The sequence below is a fragment of the Pteropus alecto genome, unplaced genomic scaffold (assembly GCF_000325575.1).
Source record: "Pteropus alecto unplaced genomic scaffold, ASM32557v1 scaffold146, whole genome shotgun sequence".
In the NCBI taxonomy this organism is placed as follows: domain Eukaryota; kingdom Metazoa; phylum Chordata; class Mammalia; order Chiroptera; family Pteropodidae; genus Pteropus; species Pteropus alecto.
The window spans coordinates 29,501,573-29,525,985 of NW_006442107.1; the positions used below are offsets into that span (position 1 = coordinate 29,501,573).

The 24,413-nt window shown below is 36.7% G+C and overlaps 1 protein-coding gene across 4 annotated transcripts in view; it reads right to left on the reverse strand.

Moving 5' to 3' along the window:
- Window positions 1-24,413, reverse strand: part of EPB41L3 (erythrocyte membrane protein band 4.1 like 3) — a 217,473-nt gene that overhangs the window by 21,506 nt on the left and 171,554 nt on the right. For all 4 annotated transcript variants that reach the window (XM_015595790.2, XM_006920069.3, XM_025038693.1 and 1 more), the window contains 7 exons: window positions 21,077-21,152; window positions 18,798-19,016; window positions 18,341-18,428; window positions 13,344-13,496; window positions 9,797-9,894; window positions 8,927-9,102; window positions 5,648-5,868 (listed from right to left, as the gene is read on the reverse strand). In XM_015595790.2, coding sequence (XP_015451276.1) covers window positions 5,648-5,868; window positions 8,927-9,102; window positions 9,797-9,894; window positions 13,344-13,496; window positions 18,341-18,428; window positions 18,798-19,016; window positions 21,077-21,152 — 1,031 coding nt within the window. The remainder of the gene's footprint in view (window positions 1-5,647; window positions 5,869-8,926; window positions 9,103-9,796; window positions 9,895-13,343; window positions 13,497-18,340; window positions 18,429-18,797; window positions 19,017-21,076; window positions 21,153-24,413) is intronic.

A 24,413-nucleotide genomic window follows, 5' to 3' on the forward strand; every position in this document is an offset into this window, starting at 1 on the left:
TATGTATATATATATATACTAAGTCATATATGACTCAAGATCCTGGAAAAGGGCTCTTCTGCAATATCAAATTGAAAAGCTTTAACTTTTATTTGAAACATCTGCAAAACCATTCCCATTTTTTTCCTTTGGCTGCAAAGAAATGGTTATAATAGCACTAAATGTAGATACTTACACACTTGCAATACTATGTACTCACAGGTGCAGCTCACATGATTTCTAGTTAAGCATAGAACTGAAAAGACTTTCTTTCCTTTTAATAGTGTCACTTTGACTTTGTAAGTTTTTTTTTTTTTTTTTAATGCTAGGAGTACTGGGCTTGTCTCCTGCCACAAAACCCTTCTTTTGTGGGAACAGAAGAGCTGGAGTAGCATGGGAGAGATGTGGTCAGCAGGGTAGGTGATAGCCAGGAGCCTCTGTTGGCAGCTTCTGTGCTTTTTCCCTGTGCTCTATTTAAAGTCTGTCAAAGGAAAACTGCTGGGCTGTTTACACAGCTATGGAGTGGTGGGACAGGAGAGCAACTAAGAGGAAAAACTGCTGGCTAAAACGTTAACTCACCCAGTGTCTCAGAGGAGGAGACATACAGGTGGCATGCCTTCACAGACGGAGGCTGAAGGCTTAAGTCCTTTCCCCACTAAACACCTGCCCAGCTGAGAGCCACAAAGGTGTATCCAACTTCCCTGGCCTTTCCAAACTGTTCAAATGTGTGTGGGTTTTTGGCTCATGATGGATTTGAGAGAATCCATCCAATGTATGCATTGGCATAGCTAGTATTGATGAAATTTCAGCCCATATTTACAATGTATAGAAACCTTAAGTGAGTCTTTTCCTGACTGTGTTTGAAAACTGGTATCATTTCTATGGCAGTTCTTTCTGATCCTGTTTCTGGCCCTACCAATGACTGATGTCATGCAAGTATTTTAAACTGCTTAAACCTAACACACCCGTGGGATCTGGCTCACCTCTGTGAGTAATGATGACAGTCTGGCAGTAACAGAAGGCAGGAGTAGGGACGTTTCAGGATCCCCAGGGAGAAGGGGCATCTACAATTTTGTAAAGCTACAAAATGACACCCCGCCCCGCCATGGCAGTGTTCTCTCCCACCTCACCTCAAGTAGCATTTATCTATCATGATATCAGGATACAGTAAGTCCTCACTTAACGTTGTTGATGGGTTCTGTGACTTTAAACGAAACGACATGTAACGAAACCAATCTAACATAGGCTAAATGAGGTAAACAAGAGTTAAATTCCTACAGCATCTTATCAATGCTATAAGGAAAAGATGTTGAACAAAAACAATGTTATTTGAGGACCGGCTGTACGTTTTGTTTAACACTCCGTAAATCTTGTTGAAAGTTATGTATCTGTCTCATGTGCAATTTACTTTGTGAAATGGTAACTGAACAAAACCTTTAGCTTAACACCCTGGTTTTTCACAAGGCTAACAGGTTATTTAGAATTGACTTCCGGCTGGGTCCTTCACCACCCATGTAATTTAGTGGGTAGCAGAATGATTCTAGGCTGGGCTCAGACTGCTACATCCACATGGCATTGTGCCTAACCCTGGGGCTGGGTTGTACTTCCCAACACACAAAACCTCTTCACAGATTGGCACAGACAATAAATGAGGCTCTGAAAGTAGGACCACTATCGCAGCAGCCGTCTAACACTGTTGCGGACCGAAGCCCCGACCACGACAGGGAAGTGTGTTCTATGCCGAGGTACACACCTCTTCCTCTGAACTGTCACTCGGGTCATTGTCTAGTGAGGCACTCAAGGAGGCCGCCTTGGGCTCCAGGTAGCAGAGGCACATAGCCAGAGGGAAGGAGAGAGTGAGGGCATATGGCACTGAGAAGGAGGTGGAGAGCAGAAAGAAAAAGATGAAGAGGAAACAGGGCACGAGGGAGGGGGAGCGAATGGGGAGATAATGCTGCAAGCTCTGGGGGAGGAGGTTGGTTTCAGACAGGTTGGGAAAAGACAGGTACCCATCATCATCTAGAAGAGAAGGGAATGACTCAGGGAGCTGCAAGGAGAAGGAGAACAGGGTGGTCCCTTTGCCAGTTTGCTGTTTGTAGCTAAAAGCTACATCTTGGTCCCCTAGATATGGCTTCCCTTTGCCCTCAGAGTCCACGGAGGGCTCTCCGTGGACATGCACGGTGTCTTTAGATGGCTCGAGGCCTGGAGGTTGGTGGTCATTCTCCTTACACCTCCTACGGAGCTCTGTGGGAGATGCAGGGGGACAATGGTCTGATGGGGGGGAAAGGGGACATGAGTCAGTGCCAAGCCCAGGTGACTGATATGAAAGAGACAGGGAGAGACAGAAAGCAGCAAACAGAGATGCAAAAGGACAAAAAGAAAACTGCAATTAGTTAATTTTCTTATGTGTATCAATATAAAATTGTAAAACAAGAATTTTAGACTAGGGTTGTTAATGAATTTTAAAGTACTCAAGCTGCATGCCAACACTGCCACAACTGGCTACCATTTTCCCACCAAAAAGACCATCAAATCTCGGGTGAGCTTTTTAAAAAATTCAAAACAGAAGATATTTACGGGCAGTTTCAAACTCTACATGTTTCACATGATCCAAAATTTTTGTTTAGATCAACAGCTCTAGAAAGTTTTAGGGTTTTGAGAGCAAACATAATTCTGGTAACTTACAATTAAGACTTTCAATAACTTTTCCTGATCTTCAGCTAACAGATCTGTTACTATCACTTCAGTTGGATTAAAAATTAAATCGAATCCAAATTTTGATTATTTAATCTCTAGCATTACCTTTCCTTGGTTAGTTAATTACATTCGAAACAGGTAGGTTTTCGAATTAAGAAGTTTCTGGCCCCACTCCTATCTGATAAGCAGTTTCAATTGAGGAACTTAACAATTAGCATTTTAGAAAGTCTGACTCTCCACAAAAAAATTGAGGTTCCTTTGAAATTCTTATATTGGCTTATTTTTCCATGATCTAAAAGAAGCCTAAACTCCAATCAGTGGTTTCAACAAGATAACTAGCAAAAAGAATGTGTTTTCTTATAATATGGTTTATAAATATTTACTTTGTATTACTTGTGGTCCATAAATAATAGAAAGATACAATTTTCCAGCCTTCTGAGTTTTTGTTTTTGTTTTTGTTTTTAAAGCAGATAAATGGTATGTTTAACCCTCCTGGGGTTTGGGTTCTTAAGAGAATGATAAAGGCAGCTATTCCCACAAATGTGCTCCCCAATGAGCTCAGGCTTCTGCAGGGAAAGTGAGGCTCTTTAAATTCTCTCTGGTCTCAATGACCACGGCCGGTTTCCTCTGCAGGTGACAGAGGGCTGGTGAGCAAGGAGGGGAAGAAGAAAAGCAAGCAAGCCCCAAACAAGATGTGTGCATAGCAATGAAGCTGCTACTGCCCAGGGAACTCAAGATGATGAGGTCTCATGCAACCTAAACATAATTAGACTTTTGCTAGTTTCTGTGACACTGTGTATGGTGTGTGTATGTGTGCGTGTATGTGTGTGTACACATATTTGTGTTTTGCCTAGTGATCTGATAGCATGGAAATTTGTGGAGGTTATCCAACCCTGACTTGGTAACTATAGACAAAGTGTCAGAAAATGCACAAATAAAATTATATCATGGATACATCTGAATTTAGAAGTATCCTTAGTATTAGATAAGTATGTCTTTTCCTAATACTCACATGTGACGTTAAACACTGTGTTTTAAACCGGGCTCTGCACAAATCTCATTCAACTGCGAATAATACAGAAGTTACAAGCTGACTTCTGCATGCAGACAATTGTTCCCGTAGTGGCAGAAGGCCGCCCTGTCACTGAGGTGATCATTGCTGGGAAATACACCTTCTCTCTAAGGAGTAGGGGACCAGTTATCTAATTCTAATGACAATTTTCAGTAACACATTTTTATTTTGTTTAAAAAATGAGTGCCCTCTACATTTCTTTTTGAAGATGGAGAATAAAATTAAGGTTTAATCGTCCATGCTGCACATTAATAAGGTTTTTAAAAGACATCTTTGCACTGTGGAAAATGAAGAAAGCCATCGACCTACTTTAGCACTTGGTCTCAGCCACAACCCTTTTGAAGCACTTTTGGGTTAAAGTGCTGGCTTCTCAGCGACTCAGATTGTAAGAGTCCCAATCTTCTTTGTCTTTTTATTTTTCCATGGCATAAATGGCACTGAGTAACAATCGTTTCATGCTACATGCTACATAAACAACTTGCTGATCTTTTAAAATCAAATAAAGTGAGACTGCCTTGGAACAAACTAAAAGTCATTTACTTTTATGTGCCACTTAATGATATTTATACATCCATGAGAATTGTATGTTGGCATGTGTGATTTCAAGAAATCATGGAACACATTTGCTGTTCAGCTATATTATTTTCTTTTCGTGTCCTATTTAAAACCTTCCTTGACTTAACTGAAACCGTGTAAAAACAAAATTCAGAACAAAGCACATTTTAAGAGCACCAGTGATACAAATATTCTTGCTGTCATTTCCTATCCTGTTTGGCAAATAATTTTATCTTAAAAAAATGATGGACTGGGTCATTTGGAATATCCCAATGTAACTACAACAACAATAAGTTTCTTCATCTACACATTTAGCTTTCATTGTTAAATTCTTGTCAAAAGGAACATTTTTCAATAGTCTCCCAGGTGGTGGGTACCTGTCACATAAGTCTATATTTAAAGAGCCCATGTGCAAAAGAACATTTTGAATCAAATTTATGCAAGTTTTAGCATAGCCTGTAAAGTATATAGCATTTTTATTCTTTTATTTTCTTTCACTCTGCACTGTGTGCATCGCAGGACCCACTGTTTTTCCATTATTATTATGTATAAACCTCTCAGTGCGTTTTCTGACTTTTAGGGAGCTGCTCTGCTACATACAAAACCCCTCACTAGAAGCAGGTTGTGTATTTTTAAACTTTTACTTTTCTAAAAAGTGGCTTTATAGTTCTGGATCACCAGAAATCATGTGAAATTTAAAAATAAATGGAAGTTTGTGTGAAATGAAGTTGCAAATTTAATGGGGAAAAAAACACCTTAGAGAAATAGCTGCCAAATTCACTTTCCATCTTACCTGGCAACCTTCTGCCTTAATATCATTTTCTAAAACATGTCCACTTGCTACTTTGATGATTAGATTATAATCATAAGACTAAGAGAGGAAACAGTGTATAAATACACAGACTATAATCACTCAGTTACTTACAATCAGAAGAATGCAATGTAATCCTACTGTATATCTAGAAAAATATACAGTACTCGAGTAGGAGAATGGGGCCAGAAATCAAGAAAATAGCTTTAGTGACAGTTCTGAAGTGTGAGCCCAAACAGAAAAGTGTAATATGTCATTAAACGTACTTTTAAGAAATACAGACAGGACAGCTTTTGAAAGTCTTACATAGCATGTCAGTTGTTAAAATAAAAATGCTCAAGAAGTTAAAAAGGAATCTTTCAGAGGAAAAATGTTGACAAAGGAAATAATTTAAAATTTGACAATATGAATGTGACTAATGCTGAAATATGAATTAGCTTAAGTCTAAACACATTGCTGGCTTATATCCTTAGTATTAGTTAGTAGTTCTCAAACGTCTGAGCAAGCTCTAGGAGGCAGCCTGGGAGATATACCTTTCCCTCGTGCCGTATTGCTGCAACAGGCGTTGCTTCCTCTGCCTTTTTCCGTCTGTCCTCTTCCTCATCACGCTCCTCCTCAGCCTTTTTCTCTGGCGTCACAGTAGTGATCAAGTTGGTCTGAGAGATGCCCTTTGTTGTGGCGTACTGGCCAGTACCAACCTCTGCAGCAGACACAGAATCCTTCATGTATATTTCATGGTTTTCATTCACTGACGCTAAAAGCAAATACAATTGAAGAAATAAAGTCTGAAATAGTTAAGCCAGAAGACTGATAAACACACCACCAACTGTCCCATTACAAAAAAAAGTACCCCCACGAAATACCATTTGTCTTCAAAAGACAAGTCAGTGCTGCAGGTACCTTCATCTAAAGGCTATCATAAACCCAACTTTCTATCTCAACTACATTAGCTTTTTAAAAGGATTTAAATGCTCATCTCATGAAGCCACTAGAATAATTTTCATCTGTTCTCAGGATCTATGGTGAGGATGTGTGTCAGGGAGGCTGAGCTGCCACTGAGCCTGTTACCCCACAAAGTAACTGGCTGGGCATCGACATTAGACACTTAGTGGCAAGTTCTACAACTACAAGTATTTTCAGTAGACAACTGATATACTACATTTGACTTCGAATGTATTTTTAGAAGTGCCATTCTCCAAGGAGCACTGAAATGTTTTTTTAATTATTATTATTAATAATGGTTGAAAAATCTACAATGTGAAAACCACATGGGTAACAGTGAAAATTAACCATCTTAGCAGAGATTATATAAAATTCAGATGGCAACTCCATTCAACTAAAGTGCAGAAATGTTTTAATTTCTACTGCACTTTAAAAAGATATGCATACATATCTACCATGATATGCATGTATTCATTCATCGCTAATATTTTGGGAAAACAAGACAAACATTGCTAATGAAATTCATGCAAAGGCAAAGCATGCAAACGTAAGAGATACAAGATAGAGCCTTTCATCACAGCTAAAATGTCTTAGTGAAAGAGATACCTGATTCAGTGAACTTTTTAAAATTCAGTACTCATTATTTTGGGTTTTAGGTATCATAATATTTATTGAAACTGAAAACTGCTGCTTTTCCAATTCACAGTAGCTAATCATGGGCAAAATATAATCTGTGTTCATGTTTTAGGAATTTTGAAACATAAATGTAAGAAAAGATTCTAAAATCTTTTTAATAGTAAAGCATTTCACTAAAATACCTTCACTAAGATATTTTATATGTCGTTATTCTGATGAAAAAGCTCACATGAAACACGGTTTCCTAATGGGCCAGTTAGGCTGTTCTATATAAGAAGCAACCTTGCAGAAAGCAGTTTATATTCCAACATGCAGCCAGAGCCCCCAGGTCAGCAGCACAGAAAACATACTAGAATTATCAAGACCCCAAAGAGTGAGAGACAACACATACTAACATCACTTTTGGGCAGGGAGGAAGAGACAGCATGATATTAGTACATTTATTTCACGATTGTCTTCTGTCTTCTCAGCAATCATTATTACACAAAAGGCCATAAGGAAAACAACATTCACGATAAATGTGTTCCCTTGGGTACACATCACTGAATAAAGTAGATAGTATTCAGGGAAAAAGGAGTGATTCTACAAAAGATCCTCCAACACTGACTTAGTGACTACACAGTTTACAGATTCTCTGAAGGAGAAAGAAGAGTGAGACAATGCCAGAAGAAAAGCTTCAATGTGAACACAGATATGTCAATATCTTAATTCACCTCAAAACAGTCCTAAAAACATTTTATGACAAAAGTTTGGCTCTAAGTTAGATATTCTGAAAACAGGAAACTCTTAGAAGACAGAGAATGGTAACAGCTTCCTAGGTCGGCTGACAAAAGCCGATAAGGATAATTATCAATATAATTATTGAGATAATCATGATTACACCTATAACGAGAGTGCTTTGACATATGTCTTATTCAGTCATTGCAACAACCCTATTGGGGTGACCTTACTCCCATTTTATGGATGATGACTAAAACCCAGACAGTGGGAGTTAATATAATTCACCAACTACTACATAGCTAAAGGGCCTGGACTTCAGCTTGGATTTATCTACACCAGGTATGTGTTCTTTCTACTTCACTAGTAACATACATAATAGAGCACTAAAAATACAATGTTCGCTTCTTCTATAAACTGTGTATAATGTCTTCCATTAGAAAAACACGATTATTTTAAGCAAAAGATTCAGGGAGTATATTGAGCCACCAACCACTCTGGAGCATGGTGAGAGAAAGGGAGAACTGAGACCATGGCAAGTGGTGGCAAAAAAGGTAAGGAGGACGGTAATCTCAGGCACTTGTAACTATTACTTATTTTTGTTTATGTTTTTGCTTATTATTAAAATCACACGTACATACTAGAAACTTCTAACTCTTTATGTGCACCAGACAGCTCTTCCATCAAACAACTAATCTCTAGGTGCTCTGAATTAGAAGACAGAGGTCTGGCCATGGCCTGCTTCCTTAGTTAAGTATTACTATAGCTGTCGTGACTTGTAGCAGAAGGCACATGTGCATGTAACTATAGATACAATACAAAACTGTCACACAAAACAAAACCTGCTGAAAACTCATGATTACGCCATTTCTTAAACATGTTATTTAAGTGATTCTCTTCCTGTTTTACTTACACATTTGACTTAACGGCAGAGAACATTTACATAGCAATGCTCTCCCAGTCCATCTGGTGTATAATTAATACTAACCACGAAGATTTAACTTAGAGTCCTTTGCTCTGTTATTTAAATGCCATCCTTTCCATCAGCTATTATTCATTGACTGATAAGAGTCACATTTTATTCATAAAGTTTTTTTAGAAACAGATAAATTTTACTTACAGTTTTTTTTTTTTTCTGAAACAAGTCATCTAAGACAAATCTGACAATCACTTAAGATCTGCTGGCAAGGGAACCAAATACTTACAGAGCATTTAACTACTATACATAGAACGGGAGCATCTTTCTCCAAATTCAAGATACCAGCTTATAAAGGCTATGCTCTTCATTCCCTAAGTACCCATTCTTTTATGTAATTTCATATAAATCTACAATACAAGACATTAGACTCACAAAGGTACTTTTGAGGGTGTGAGGTTAAAATCTGCCATTTAGTCATAGGCCGACAAGGTTTTTCATTGCATACTATCCAAGAAGATCTGTTTATAAAACGCTCATGATAGTTTCATCCTATTGGGTAGCCACCAGAGATTATTAAAGGCCAGTAAGTGAAGCCTACCTCCATCTAAGCTGCGAGACATGGTATAACGTTTGCTGGACGAGCGTTCAAAGTATGGGGCTGGGCGATCTATCAACGCACTGGCTCTTCTTGTTTGGGCTTGCGTTCTGCCACTATAACGAAACTTGGAACCCAAGGTGAGGAATTTCTTTGGAGGTGCTTCTGGTAACAACAGTCTAAAGGTATTAAAGGAAAAACACTTAATAGAAAGACTATTAAGTCAAATATTAAGAAATCTAACTTTTTACTCTGTTCCAAAAGGTAAAGTGCTTTGTGAACAAATGGATTAACACCCAATATGCAATTAAATAAATCTGATTTTATAAGGAAAAAAAATCAATTCACACAGTATATATCAACTATCAATGTTACAGAGAGGCTATGAGCAAAATGGGTCGGGTTAGGCTAGCGAGAACTACTACCCCATGAAACTGGAGAGTCTCTGGTACTATAAACTCAAGAGCAATTAAATAGGTGATGGCAGTGAAGGAGAACAGTGATAAATCGTTATTGTGTGGACACAAATCTGAGGGTCCTAGTACTGTCTGCACATAAAGGGGTCCAAGGGTATTGAGATATTACTGAAATAGTAAGGAGTGGATTGGACATACTACAAAAACAATAAAAAGACACTAAAGATAAAAAGAAAGGGGAGATGGGGGGAGATAAGTATAAGACAAGTTAAGGAAAATTCTTCAAATTTAGTCAGAAGGTCCTTTAGGATTTTTTATCAAGAAATCTATTGACAACAAACTTGAAGGACCAGAAAAAATATTCTTCTACATTCTTCTTCCCAATAACCATTTTCGGTATGTGATTCCGATCATTCTCATTCTTCCTTAGGGAAAAAAAAAAAAGATCTCTACTTACCTGAAAAATGTATGGTGTTCAACGCATACTTTCCATAAACGCTTGGCAGCTCGATGGTTTGGCAGCTTAAAGCCAATGGTACTTTCAAATTGTTCAAACTAAATTCAAAAAAACATATTGAAGAGCAGAGTCAAGTTTGGAATCAGAAATAACAGGAAAGTAAATAATTGACAAAATTATAATACCACCTAGAAATTTTTCTTTACTCACTAAATCGTTATATGCAGAATTCGCACTATCTACATTCATTTGTTAAAAAGGGGAGGAAAAAACTCCTTATATCTATCTCCTTAAAATACTGCAGGAATGAGCAGCCACATTATGCATATAGTAAATATTTTATGTACTGGTATGGATCTTATGAAAACTGAATGCAAAAAAGGATATCTGGATTCCTTCCAGAGACCAATTTGTCCTGATCTCGTTTTTAAGCCTAATAATCATGGATTCTCCATGACATTATGACTTCAACTGGAAGGTACAGAAATGAACGAAAGATTTATAGCTTACAGTATTCTTAGGATGACATTTTCTCCTAACATCGGGTCTGGAAATATGCATATATCCTTGGTATTTAATGACTTGATATCATATATTGCTGATGTTATTTCTGCATTCTAGTATGGATTATCATGTTAAATGCTAACAATTCTTGGTTTATATACAAGATCAGAGATTAGAACATATTTTCATATTTTTCAGCATGTACAGTTCAGATGATACTCCTTCAGCCATTTGATTTTTCAAGGTGAAATATCTGATTTCCTAATATATTTCAATATTATTATTGCAGATATTCATTATTTTAATTTTCTGAAGACAGTATGAATCAGGCCACCAGAGGGCAATCATCTTAAATAGTAAAGGCTTCACAAAAGAGCACTAAACTACCTGACTACTGATATAATCGATAACAAAAGTAATTTATGTGGCAAAGAACCAAGGAGAGAGGTCCTCTGCAAGGCACATGAGATATACTTATGCTCGACCTCTATTTCTTGATTGTTGAGAGGAACCGAGCAGGGAGAGCTTGGGAAATATATCACAGGTTTCTTTAACTGCAACTGTCATTCCCAAATTCTTACTCGCTGTGGATGTGCGTGTACAGTGGTAGTCATAAAAATCACTACTGTCGAATAGACCCAGTCAATGGACAAGCCAGAGTACTATAGATCTTAATTAAACCACCCTCCATGTGTTCGTTCTGTATCTAGTAAGTACCACGTACTACGCTAAGGCCAGGAGTTTTAAAAGAATCAACTTGCTCCTGTTGCAAGAAGCCAGGAAGATTCTCTCAAGGATGACAGAGGCCCCCTTTTAAGCATTTTTAAATGTTTATCTATCTCTCTGTACTTCGTATTCATTTCTTTCAACCTCTTCAGAGCCTTCTGCCACCCAAAACTTCCCACTCATTCTTCTCAGCTTATGACTGTAAAAAAGGGGAAGGAAACTTTCTTTGAGCCTGCTTCTGCCTGAACCCTCACCTTCTCGCTGCTAGAGAAGCCTCGTCTACTCAGCTAATTTACTCCTTACCTCACTGCATCCTGCCAGGTTCTCCTAACACAGTCCTGAACTCTTAAATGCCACAGCAGAATCTGATTATCAACTCCAATGCATTTTTCTTAATTTTTACCCTGTGCCTTTTCTGTAACATTTGGCATTGCTGGTTAACCAGGTCCCCTAAATCTCACGTCCTTGTCAACATGACTGTTTTTGACTCTCCTTTTCTTAATCTGGCTATTCTTAATCTCTCTATGATCCTCTTCTGCCTACCCCTCTCTCAAAAAGTGGTACTGCCCAGCGTTTTTTGTTTTAAGGTCTCTCTCTCTTTTTTTTTAACTTCTCTTGTTCCTTGGGTAACTGATTCCATGCCTAAGGCCTTCAATAAAATGTATAAGTTGATGACTCTGTTCAAGTCTTGTATTTCTTACTACGCAAGAATCGCCCCTTGAAAAAATTCTCCAAAGGAATTTCAATCTTTTGTTTTTAATTCTCCCCACTTTCCTCACTTGTCTAATAATATCATCTCCATCAACTTCTCTGATGCAAGCTGAAACTTCTGATTATCCTGGACTCTCTCCCCTTTTTATTCTTCTTCCATCCTGTCTCTAAGACCTACTGTTCTGCCTCTAAAGTCTCTTTCAAACTTGCTCCTTCCATTCTGTTCCCAGAACTTCTGCCCTAGTTTAAGTCTCATCAAATCATATTACTAAGTAGCTGAATGCCATTAAGAAATCCATCATTCCAAGATATTCATGAAGTTGTGTCATGTCCTAATTCAAAACCTTCCATGGCTCATTACTGTTTCCTGATGTATTTCTCCAACTTTCCCTTTGGGCCTCTCACAACTATGCTCATTCCATGTCTATAGAATATTATCTCATCTGTATTATAACATTGTAATTTTAAGTGTGTAAGTCTGTTTCTCTGCTAAACAGAAAGTCCCTTAACAAGGTCATATTTATCTTCCTATTTCCAATGCCCAATGTGGTGCCTGGCAATAAATATATGCTCAATAAATGTTTAATGACTCCAAATGAATATACATTGGTTATAAGTCTAACATATAATCTTTAGGAAATATTTTTAAAATTACTGCAATTTCAGGTATATACATAAAAGCTTATAGATTATTTCAGTTTTAAGAGACAAATATGACTTTACATTTATATTAAATGTGACCGCTTGCTTTACAGTCTCATATTTTAATTGTATTTTCCACCAGTAGGTAGATTGATTTTGAAGACAGGACATGATTCTATATCATGCCAGAAAATGTTGAGACATAAATGAGCTGCAATCTTAGAGCTTTGCCTCCATTACAGTAACTACACTGATTAGAAATGAAGATATTTATTAATCATCTATTAAGCAGATAATAGCAGATTTTTACTACCTAGTATCTAAAATCCATTAAGGAGGATACAAATTTAAGTTGATCATGGATGCTCTTGTCCGAGAAATAAGGATTAGTTAACAATTTTGACTCTTTCATTAGCCTCTCTAATTTGAAAAAAAAAAAAGGTAGAACTATAATAGGCTGTGGAAATTATTTACATAATTTACATTCAGCATCCCTTATTCTAATCTTTCTGGTATCTCTTACTCTAATACACATTATCTCAAAGCTATTCATTTTAGGGTGCTATTAGATTTAAAGGACAGAGAGAGCAGAGAGACATAACAGGACAGATAGGAAGAAATCTATTCTTTATTCACAAACAGGTTTTAAGACTAAGAGATTCTTTCATACCACAGCTTAAAATATATTAAATGTTATTCATGAATCTGTATTTTACATTAAAATATATAAAAATAACCCTTTCAATTAATGTATGCAGTGGGAAAAATGGCAATAAAATAATAAAAATGAACATTTTGTTAATTATTGTTTATTAGACAAAACTTTAATAAACTCTCTTAGGCATTAAGACCTAACTCACCGTATGTCCTGCAATGTTGAGAACTTGTCAGCAGGGAGTTTAAATTTTTGTTTGCCATTAGGCACCTTTCTTCCTAATGTACGTGCAAAGTTGGGTCTACTTACCTCTCCCGGGCGGATCTTAATGTAAAAGTTGTTCCGTTTATAAGAAATTTTTAGAACCTTAGGCCAGGCAAATCTGTTTATCCTCAGTCGGTCACGATATATCAACAGACCACTTGCACAAACTCCTAACATAATTTCTACTCCTTCAGAATCCTGGAAAATAGCAGCAAGAAGCAGTGTATCAATATTTCACTTATTTCCACTTACAGCTGGGGATAACACTTAAGCCTCCATGACAGAACCTATAATTGACTACCTGCAGCTCTAATTTAAATGTGAAAAACACTGCAGCCATTTTTTAAACATTACCACTAAATAATGGCCTTTTAATGAAGATATTTATCACTATGGAGATTTGCTAGCGTAAAATTTGCTTACCCGGGTATTTTAAGACTTACCACATAAATACTGCACACAGAGAAGGCCAACCAGATGAAAGTATGTTAATAACAGTAATAGTAATAGCTGCAGCTCTCACTTATTGAGTGCCAAGCACTGCTTATTAACTCTCTTAATCTTCACTAGGGTATTTTGAGGTAGTTGCTATTATTATTCCCATTTTATAGATGAGGAAACTGAGGCATAGAGAGGTTACCTATCTGTCCCAGTTGAATGTGGGCAGCCTGGTCACAGAGGCAGCGCTCTTAAATGATATGGATATTAACAGAGGGGCACTGTCTTTCTTAGGAGTGTTTCAGAGTTTGTTCCTTTCCTTTAAAAAAGTCTCTATCTTTATTTTGTTGTTATTGTTGGAGTATAATTTAAATACAAATAGTTTTTTTAAAGTATGAACTGTACTTCCCCAATAGGCCCTCAAAACATCCATACTGCCCAACGGTAATCATACTTAACAATAACAGTGATTCACCTATATAAATATAGATACATTTTATATATGTGTATAGTTTGGTCTTTTATGACAAAAGTTGAATCATGCTACATTTGCAATTTCCTTTGCTATTTGCGCATTTCATATTTAGGTCATTTCATAGGAATGTGTTATGCCCAGAGGTCCCGGAGGTTATCAGAAATGTTACATAAAGTTCAGGAGATGTCCCATGTATAATCTATGCCCCCTAAATGTTGCATCAGGTGAAAGCAGGGTAAAATTAACATTGTGATGGCCTTGAGTGGGGTAAAAATAAAAGACCGAGGCAGGACTCTGTGTGAAATGCAGTGTCCACCCCTGTGTCTCACTGACTGTTGGAAGCAGAGGGCATGTGGGCAAAGCTGAGCTCTTTTGTCACACTCATCAGCAGGGCTGTCCCTAGCTTTGAGTCACTCTGCAGCACCAGCAAAGAGAGGAGGGAGAAATGGCAGAATCCAAACAAGAGATTCCGACTCATCCATGTTGTGGGAATTTACTTCCTAAATCCTGTTAGTGCAAGGCTCAAGATGAACATTTCCAGAGTCAAAAATAAATATTTTGGTCCATTTCTGGAAAATATAAGTTTACAAATATAATCTAATTGATTTAAAATGAAATATTTTACTTTGGAACCGTATCAGTCCATTAGATATGAAATTACAGGAGTAGAAATACTTGACGTCTGGACATTACAACATAATAATATTTGAGAACTCAAAGATAAGAAACTGCCCACAACTTATCAAGGGCTTTAATTTGAAAGAGCAATTTAAAAGCTATAACCTGATGCTGACAAGTAGCTGGCATTATTGATCCTTTAGAACCAGCCAATTTGCTCACACTACTGCTCAGAGGGGACCATCTCACGCCATGAACAGAAATGCAGGCATGAGGGAGAGCCGTTTGAATAACTGCTCTTTGATTCACTTTCTTTTTGCTAAAGAACATAAGTTTAGGAAATATGCATATGACCTAAAGAGGGAAAGGACATTTAAAAACATTTTTCATTATTTTATCTGTTTTTAAATCACCCATTGGTATCTTTCGATCATAAGAAAACAGAATCCCTTCATGGGGTAGAGCAGGAACACTCCTTTGCTCCCTCCTCTCTCCTTGTCCCTTCCAACATGCACTTCTCTGTGTCCCAATACCATTGTTATTTCTAGCATACTGTAAGCAAATGGTCCTGCAATTAATTCCCACCCATCTTCCTTCTCTTTGAGACTGTAAGCTGGTGGATAGCAGGAGTTTTGTTTAATCTTGGTAACTGCATGTTCAACACAGTGCCCATCTAGCATGTATTAAGTCATTACATGCTTGTTGAACATTTCATTAATCATGCAGTAACGACAACAACAAAATACTCTGAATATCAAGTATTTGGCCACAGCCCATAGTATTAAAGTTAGGTTAATAAAATTTTTATATTGAAAACTATAACATCAGTCTTTCTTGGGGATACGTGTTTCCTTATTAATGAACACATCTAATGCTTCCTTTAGCAGGGAGTACTGAAGAAAGCCTGGATGATCTCAGTCTTTCATAATTAATATAGATAAGCACACTACCCCTTAATTTAAAATCACTGTTCAAACTCTGTCATCCTTCATTATCACTTGGTCCATGGGATATCCAATATGAATTTATAGCTACTACATTTTAGAATATTATATGAAATAAAGGACTCTCACAGAGCTTATACAGACTGACATAAGATGACAAACAAGCAGAGACAGCCTTCTTAAGAAAAAAATCAGAGCATCTAAAATAGATTTTCCAAAACAAGGGACCTTCATCTAATATAGTTATTTATTCTTTGTACAGAGCTGTGAAGTTCAAGATTGCAGTTCAGAATTTCTAAATGGGTCCTAAAGCTCATAGCCTTTCATACCATCAATAGAAGAAAGTCATCTCACTTACAACCGGAAATGAGCTCTAATTTAATTCAGTAAATTTCCTGTTACGGAAATGAAGTGTGGCTGCATGAGAAAATGGGATCCATAACTGAATCATTTATTATACTTAATATTCAGATGAAATCCTATAACGGGTGGCATTTGCACTTCCTTAAGTCTTTCTTTTTTAATTGGCATAATTTCAAATCATATTATTGCAGCTATCTATTTTAATTCAGTAGCTATAGCAATGTTAAGTGATTTTATTTTTACTGATGGGAACACTGATATATCCTGAGTTGCACTTCCCTAAATGCATGCCCTAATCTTTTATTTATTTATTTTCCCTGGGCATTAAGTGAATCACCATGTGTAATTCAAAAATACTTTTCGATTCACTCAAGTTTTCAGGCTATCTTCATTTCCTTCTTATCTTTTAGTCACCTAAGGATAAACTACAGAAAAGCAGTCTTATTTTCATTTTAAATCCTCATCCTGCCTTATACCTGGCAGAAAATGTGAAACACCTTTGTTCTCTGACTGCAAAATAAGTGAAAAAAAATAATAATAATGAACTGGCAAGTAAATAGAGCTACACCTGCTGTTCTAATTACACACAAATGTCAAAGAGCTTGGCATTAATACACCAGCACATCCCTGGGCTAAGCCCCAGCCAAATCTGAGATTTTGCTCGTTAGTGCTCAGGGCTTCAGGCCTTGGAAGTGTTCATCCTGTGTGATGTACAAAATGATCTACAGACATAACCAATCAAATCTGCATTTATTTGACAGCCACTATTTTCTCATCCAAACTCACTGTGGATTAGTCTGCTCCCACACGCCAACCAGGGAGCATCTCCACATGCAGCATCGACCAAACCTATGGATCACAGATTTCCTTCCCACGGGTCCTCAGGGTTGTTGGAATGTTTGTTTGAACAGAGCCAGCTGAAACTCTATTTCTTAGTCCCAAACTTGATTGTATATGATACTTGTTTGCCTGGAAGTCTTTAACTGCATGTTCTTGTGAGTTCCAGACCATGAAATTGGTGACTACCCTGTGTATCAGTAAGTAAAGGCACATTCCCATAACCAGAATGATGTTATCTTGTCACACCATATCAGAAGAAACTGCCCCTGAACTTCAAATACTGATCTTTATTAATGACGCTGAAGTACCGGCATCCATCCCTAAGATCTTAACAAATTTCATGTTTCGATGATAACAGTTTTCATAAAAGCTTGCCTGTGCTTCCACAGGATTTTTTTCATAGCTGTTCAAATAACAGACTAATAGTCCATATACTCATTTTCTCACTGCTGAAAAATAAGGAGATTCTAGGAAAAAGTATGACATGGAGTAAAAGCGGCTCTGAGCATCCTTACAACCTTTACCCTCCTACAGTCCAATCCCATTTTTTTTCCTCCCCAGACACCACAGCCAAGCTACAGCTTTAACGTTTCACAATTTCCCAAGCAACCAGGCAGTCCTTAGCTTGGGTAGTTAATTTAGCTGAATTTTAAAATAACATTTTATATCCTAAACTTCCAGCCTCCAAAACTGTGACAAAATTAATTTTTATTGCTTAAGTCACCTCCAAAAAAAATAATAAAATAAAATAACAATCTTATTTTAAAGTACTTGGTTATTTGTCCGAATGCCTAAACTTTAGAAATGGAGTTATTTAAATTACACATGAATTTACTAAGTGCCTGGTGGGTGTCTAGAACAGAGACATAAACAGTACTTGGCACAGAACAGATGTGACATTGGGTATTGGACAATTGGCTGAGTTTAGGCAGACAGACAGACAAGAAAGGGCAGGACAGTGCAAATTTGGGCATATTCCAGGAAAAGGGAGACAGGATCTGGCAGGAACAAAGGGCACATGTCAGCACAAAGTGGGGGAGACCAGGAAGGCGGGTAAGCTCAGAGTTTATTATATGAAGATAAACTTCTAACTGAATCCAGGCAATCAGAGGCTCTGCCTACGAGGGCTTTCAGAGGGCTGAGACCATGAGTTATGTGAGTTTGAGCCATGCAGAGCCAACCCCTCGGTAAAACATCAGAGAGCTAAATTTTCTTTATCATTGGGCTGGCCTTAAAAGGCAAAGACAGATTTTAATTCCCACAGTTTTCATTTACATGAACTGAAATAAAAATCACCAGCTTATAGCAACAACACTGACTTAAATAAAATTAAATAGAAAGTTTGGGGTTTAAAAAACACATACCTTGGCATGATGTAAATCTACCCCGTACATAGATAGTTTTTTGGCATTTTCCAAAAAATGCATCTCTGCTTCTGCTGGTGTCATTCCTCTGATAAGAACAACAACAACAAAAATGTTACAATACTGCTTTTCTTTTACCTAGTGGGGCTGTAATATTTTCTACTTAGCTCTCTTCCTATCTAATGAGCAAGTCCCCATAAAGGCGCCAACAGATTTGTGCTCTGAGGGAAGAATAAGAATAAGGGACAAAATGGCTTTTAAAGAAAACATCACAAATAGACCTTCTAAATGAGAACCTAACTATCCCAGAACTGAACCTAGATGAGAACTCTACTCTGCAAAGTTCCATTGGTAATGTACCGAAATCAGTCCTGGACAAAGTGGGTGTGTAAGTGATGCTCACCATCCAGGAACAACTTAAATGGAATGTTCACGGGGTTTATTTTATATCACTAACCTGTGGCTTTTGTGCAGCTCGATCACTTTATCTTCCAGTTCTTTAGTGTGATTTGGTGCAAAGCGGAACTCACTAATGTAATCATTCCCACATTCGTCTGGGTCATAGTCTCCCAGTTCTGACTGGACCGTGTAGGAGCCCAACAGGGCAAGAGTGACAAAGGAGCAGGGCAGCCTTCCAGACACAATGTCATCTCGCAATTGTAAGCAGAGGTAGTACCTTCCAGGAGCCAAAAACAATAAAGCAAAAAGCCAGCATTGGGATACATGAAAAAAAAAACCACTCAGTATAATTTGTTCTGTAACTAATTTCTCCCTGTCGAATAATCACATGAGGACAAATTTTCTAGCATCTATATTTTGATCTAGATATAAGGGAGAAATACTTAGTTATAAAACAATATTTAAGGGCATCTAGAGACAAGTCAGTGATCATAACAAAACAGGGTTTTACTAATAAGGCACACAGTAAAAGAAACTTAAAGACATATTCCTCTAACATCTTTTAAAATAACATTTAAAGTCAAATGAATAGTTTCCAATGCCCTCCCTGAAATCTTTGGTTGGGGTATTATAGTATAAAGCATGGAGCTCTTAAATATAACTGAGTCCCAATGATCCTTAAGGAAGTCTCATTTTGATGTCTAAACTAAAGGTCTTATGACCTTTAGTCATATGACCAAGACGAATTTCAGGTAACTCAACAGTTGCACCATCATAAAATCTGCTCTCAATTTCCTGCATTCCTGGTGAGACAATCTCTTGATAATAATGAATAATTTCTGTTTCAATTTCTCATTTTTTTAATTTAGATAACTTCCTAGAATTCAACTGATATCAAGACTAACTGAAGAATTACAACCTTAAAATCTGAGAAGCTCATCACTATAAGTAAACAGTTTTAAATTGGGGGAGTATAAAACATTTTCCATAGTCAAGGTAACATAAAAATATCTCCATTAATAGAGGACTTATCTTCTCTGTTATTTTGCTTTTAAGATTTATAGATATAATATTAATTACAGAAGACTCTGAGGTAAGAGTTGACATTGGTGAGTTTTAATAATATCTTTCATGGCCCAGCATATGAACACAATAATGAAACACACCTTATACCTTTCATATAAGAAACAAACTGTTATTCTGTTGAAGCTGAAGACTATGGAAAAATCTTAAGGTCTCCTCTAAATATGATTTTAAGCTGATATAAGTAAACTCTATGTAAGTCAGATATAAAAATTTCTAAACATTTCACAGGCTCTACAAACATTACACAGATAGAAAGGAAGCATGTACTAAATTTCAGTCTAGGTATTATAGGCTCTATAGCCACAAGTTAGCCAGTTAAATAGTTCCTCCATATTACTAAAAAAAAAATCTTTAAATAAGGAACTATAATTTTTTTTCTGATTTAATGCAAATATAAAAAAATAGTCTGGAGCTAGGTTTTACCCTTCCCCTAAAATGTCTGTTGAAATTATTTTTAATCATAACAAGAGACTGAAGCTTTTTGAGCAATTTCACTTTTCTGAAAAGCCCTCCAAGGGTGTGCGTCTTGCACAGAAAATTCAGCACGCACTGCACAAAATCGCTCTGATGGGCAATAAACTTACTCACTCTCAGAGTGAGTCCGAGGATCCAGAATGGAATGCAGAGAAACCTACAGCACATGGCACACACAGGACCATTTCACAAAGGAATCCCTTCTAACACTCACAGCTCAGTCACCACCCCAGAATATGTTTGTTAGACTCCTGTCTCAATGTCTTCTTTTGTGAAAATGAATTAATTGTTTTCCTTGTAGGATATGGAAAGCAAACTCTTAAATATACATGTATTGATACGTATCTATGTGTGCATCCGTGGGTGTGTTTTTCTTAAATAGCTGTTAAGTATCAGATTGGTTATATAAAAGGCTTAAGCATCCAAAGACATATTTTTACTCTAAGTTTTAAAGCAGAAGCACTAAGAATGGCTATATAATTTAAGACTGAATCCCATCCAATTTGGTTGTGGTGGGTGGATGACAGTATCCCAACTCCACATTTTCTCACCAGGGTCAGGCAGAGGAAGTATTGGCTTATTATCAAAGATTCAACTGAGAACAGATATGATTTGGCAAATCTCCTCATTGGAATGTTTCCTCTCATTCGGTTGCATTTTGTTTGCCATTTTAGCGAGGATGATCATAAGCATGTAAGCATGCTCTTTCCCGAAGAATTCAAGGGAAGCACAACTCTCTCAAGATGCTTGCCTTTTTTATAGCCAAATTTCAAATACCTGGTGATATCTTCAGATAGCTGGGCAGGGTCTGGTGGGTAAAATTTCACATTAAATGAAAACTGCCAAGCACCACCTGCAGAGATGAGAAAAAAAATGAGAATAAAACCTTAGAAAATCCCTTTCTACTTAGCATTCTAATCGATAAATAGAACTACCTGAACTCCAAGTTCTGACACGGAGGCAAATTTTGGTCATTAATGGAAAACAGGAAAGTCTCCATTAAATAAAATCCACAGACAAGTCTGAAACTTCATCTAGTTTCTAATCTTCTCTGCAATCAAATCCTTTACTGGCATTTCTAACTAGGGAGGAAATTAATTTCCTCCCTTTCTTAGTGACAAAGGTAAGCCTTTGGAAGAGGGGGAAAAGTGAACAATATGGATAATCCTCGATCAGACAAGTCTGGAATTGACTGGATCTACTGCTATGAAGTTCTGGATGGCTTGCATACCAACATTACAGACACAATCCCATTTCCTTTGTCCTTTCTCCTTTGCTATTACAGGTCAAATCCCATTATAATGCATGTCAAGGAACTGTTCAAAATATTTTTATTTTATTTTATGATAGTGAATATTTAAAAAGGGAGCTGTTCTATGAGCAGCTGAAAATTCTTTTCCTACTCAGGGAAAGTTTTGATTAAAGATAGTTGAATGTATTTACTGTGCACTACCAATTTCCACACTTCCTTATTATAATGCCCATGACTTGGACAAGTCCTCTTTACACACTGCCTTTCTTTATCCCGTAGCAACTACGTACGACCTCTCCAGCAGTGAAGAGTCAATCAGATGTTGGCTCACAGGCACTTACTCTCTGTGTTGTCCACGTGTATACTTGAAACATTATTCAGTCTTAGTAAGCTCTTCCGTTTATTTATATTATCTCTAATTGCGTGTGGTTTATCATTATAAACATAAAAAAAAAAAAAAATCTTTTCTTTTTTTCTACATTTTATTGTACATGGTCACTTCTTTAATTTACATTCATCTTGTTCTTTTCTCCTGGCCTTCTGATGAAGTAATTTACTAAAGCCTGGGTGGTTCCTTTGCTGGGACACTGTTTACATCTGATCCCCCCACCCAATAACCACACTGTAAGTGCCACAGCGTAGGTCCTGCTTGCATGTGCCATACTGGAAGTCTTTAATCTCCACAGCATATAGCCACGGTCTTCCTTTCACTCTGTGATTCTGTGACCTCACAATCCAACTCTTATGTTTCAATACTCTCCTAAGGCCTCCAAATACTCCTTTCTCCCCATTAAATGACATCTGGAAACTCCATTTTTTCCATGAACCCCTTCCAAACATTCAGAAGACAGGGATAGTATTTAAAGTACTTCCTAGCTTCTTCCTTTGCACTATTCTCTTATTAAGTGGCAAATACTTATCTGCCTAGATTTCTAGCATAAATGGCATGGGTCCATTTATTAATTCTAGTTTATCCTTAACACTACCATTCATATTACCCTTAAAGTTCCCCACCTCAGGGCTACTATCTGAGGTGTCTTACAAAAGACTTGGCATAAGAACAGGTATAATTGAGTGCTTAATATTATTTTTAAACCACTCAGAAAAATATTACTAAACCATGAGCTATAAGAATTACAAGCCTTAAAATATTTGTCAATCAAATATGTGTCTAATGATTATCTTTCCCACTGTTTGCAAAAAAGTCCTTCCTTTTGTTATTCTAAAACTAGTCTGATTTGGTTTACTTTCCTATTGATTCCTATTCTTTCCTGCTAAGATGAGTCCCTTCTATGCTTGCCACTGATAAGGTTCATAAATGAGAGCTGGCTTTCCCCCAAACAAGTGGAATTTAATGAAGTAGTTGTGGGAAATGGATTTATTGCTCTTTTATAATTTTAACCACTTCAAAGTATGCCTTGAATCCAATGAATAGTTTAGCAATGTAATTAAACAATCTCATAATAAATTCAGGGAAAACACTCTAAGTTGGAAACTAAAAAGTAATAAAAGAAAGATATTTCAGTGCAAAAATCCTCATCCAGGAAAGTGAGTTTCAAACTATAGTGGACCTAAGAAGCATCTGAGGTGCTTATTAAAAATGCCAATTCCTAGGCTCCACTTAAAGACTACTATTCTAGAGATTTGGAATGTGGCCTAGGAACTTGCATTTTTAATAAACCCCCTTGAGATTAACACAGTTAGGTGTGGGGACCACACTTTGAAAATCACCAATCCTAAAGAATCCACTTGCCTAAAGTTATAACCCAAATAATCACAAGGCTTTGCAGGTCATTATTTTGAAACAATGGGAAAGTTTAAGAAAACTACTACCTACATTCCAGTCAAGAAAAAAAAAAATCTAGTTAAATACATATCCCTGCAAAGAATATGGCAGAGGCAGATCAACTGGGAGGATATGGTTATGCAATACATAGACTTGCAAGCCTACATCTGCTCAGATGATAGCGCTGGTTAGAAACAGGAAATGAAACAGCTTGAATGCATTATAATGATACTCATATAATGCTGCTATAACATTTTAAATCACAAATTTATGATAAATAGAAAATTGTGAAACTGAAGAGTTCATTCTTATGAAAAAAATTTAATTTTAATCTTCTATGCCTGCCAAATCTTAAAATTTCTAAATATACTGCCTTCATAGCATAAAATTACTATATATCATATACTCTATATCATTATCATGAACTTACTGTATTGTAAATATACTGTATTTATATTACAAAATATACTACATTAAAATTTTGAGTTCAGGTATAAATAAAAGATAACTAGAATTAGAATTTTTTCATAAGAAACTTCAGCTTCAGAATTTTCCTATTTCTCATAAATTTGTAATTTAAAATCTTTATAAGCTTGATTGCCAGTCTCTTGAAGATTGCATTCTAGAGACATACAGCATAAAAAGGATGGAAAGTTCCTTTTATCATTTATATTTATTTAGGAAGAGGAGGTGATGGTACAATAATTATAATAGTTTGATAAAACTTCTCTGCCTTGGTAGAATGTAAATTTTTGTGGAAAGAGGGAATTTTAGTATATCAAAACAATAAGAAATATAGGTAAAAATACCAAGTTCCACTTTAAAAAAATCCTAATTCTCATTTCTCTCCTTTATCCGCAAGACTGTCTCTTAATTTTCTTCATTTTGTAGTCACAAACACTGCCTGAACAATATGATGAAAAATATCCTTTCAGTCTTATGTTCTGATTGTGTCTTTAGCTTTCTTCTCTTAGAAAGAAAGGTAGGAGACAGGATAAATGGAAAGTTAAGGGAAAAAGAAGAATTCCAATAACAATAGAAAAGACAATCGACTGTTTATACAGCCTTTCCTGTAA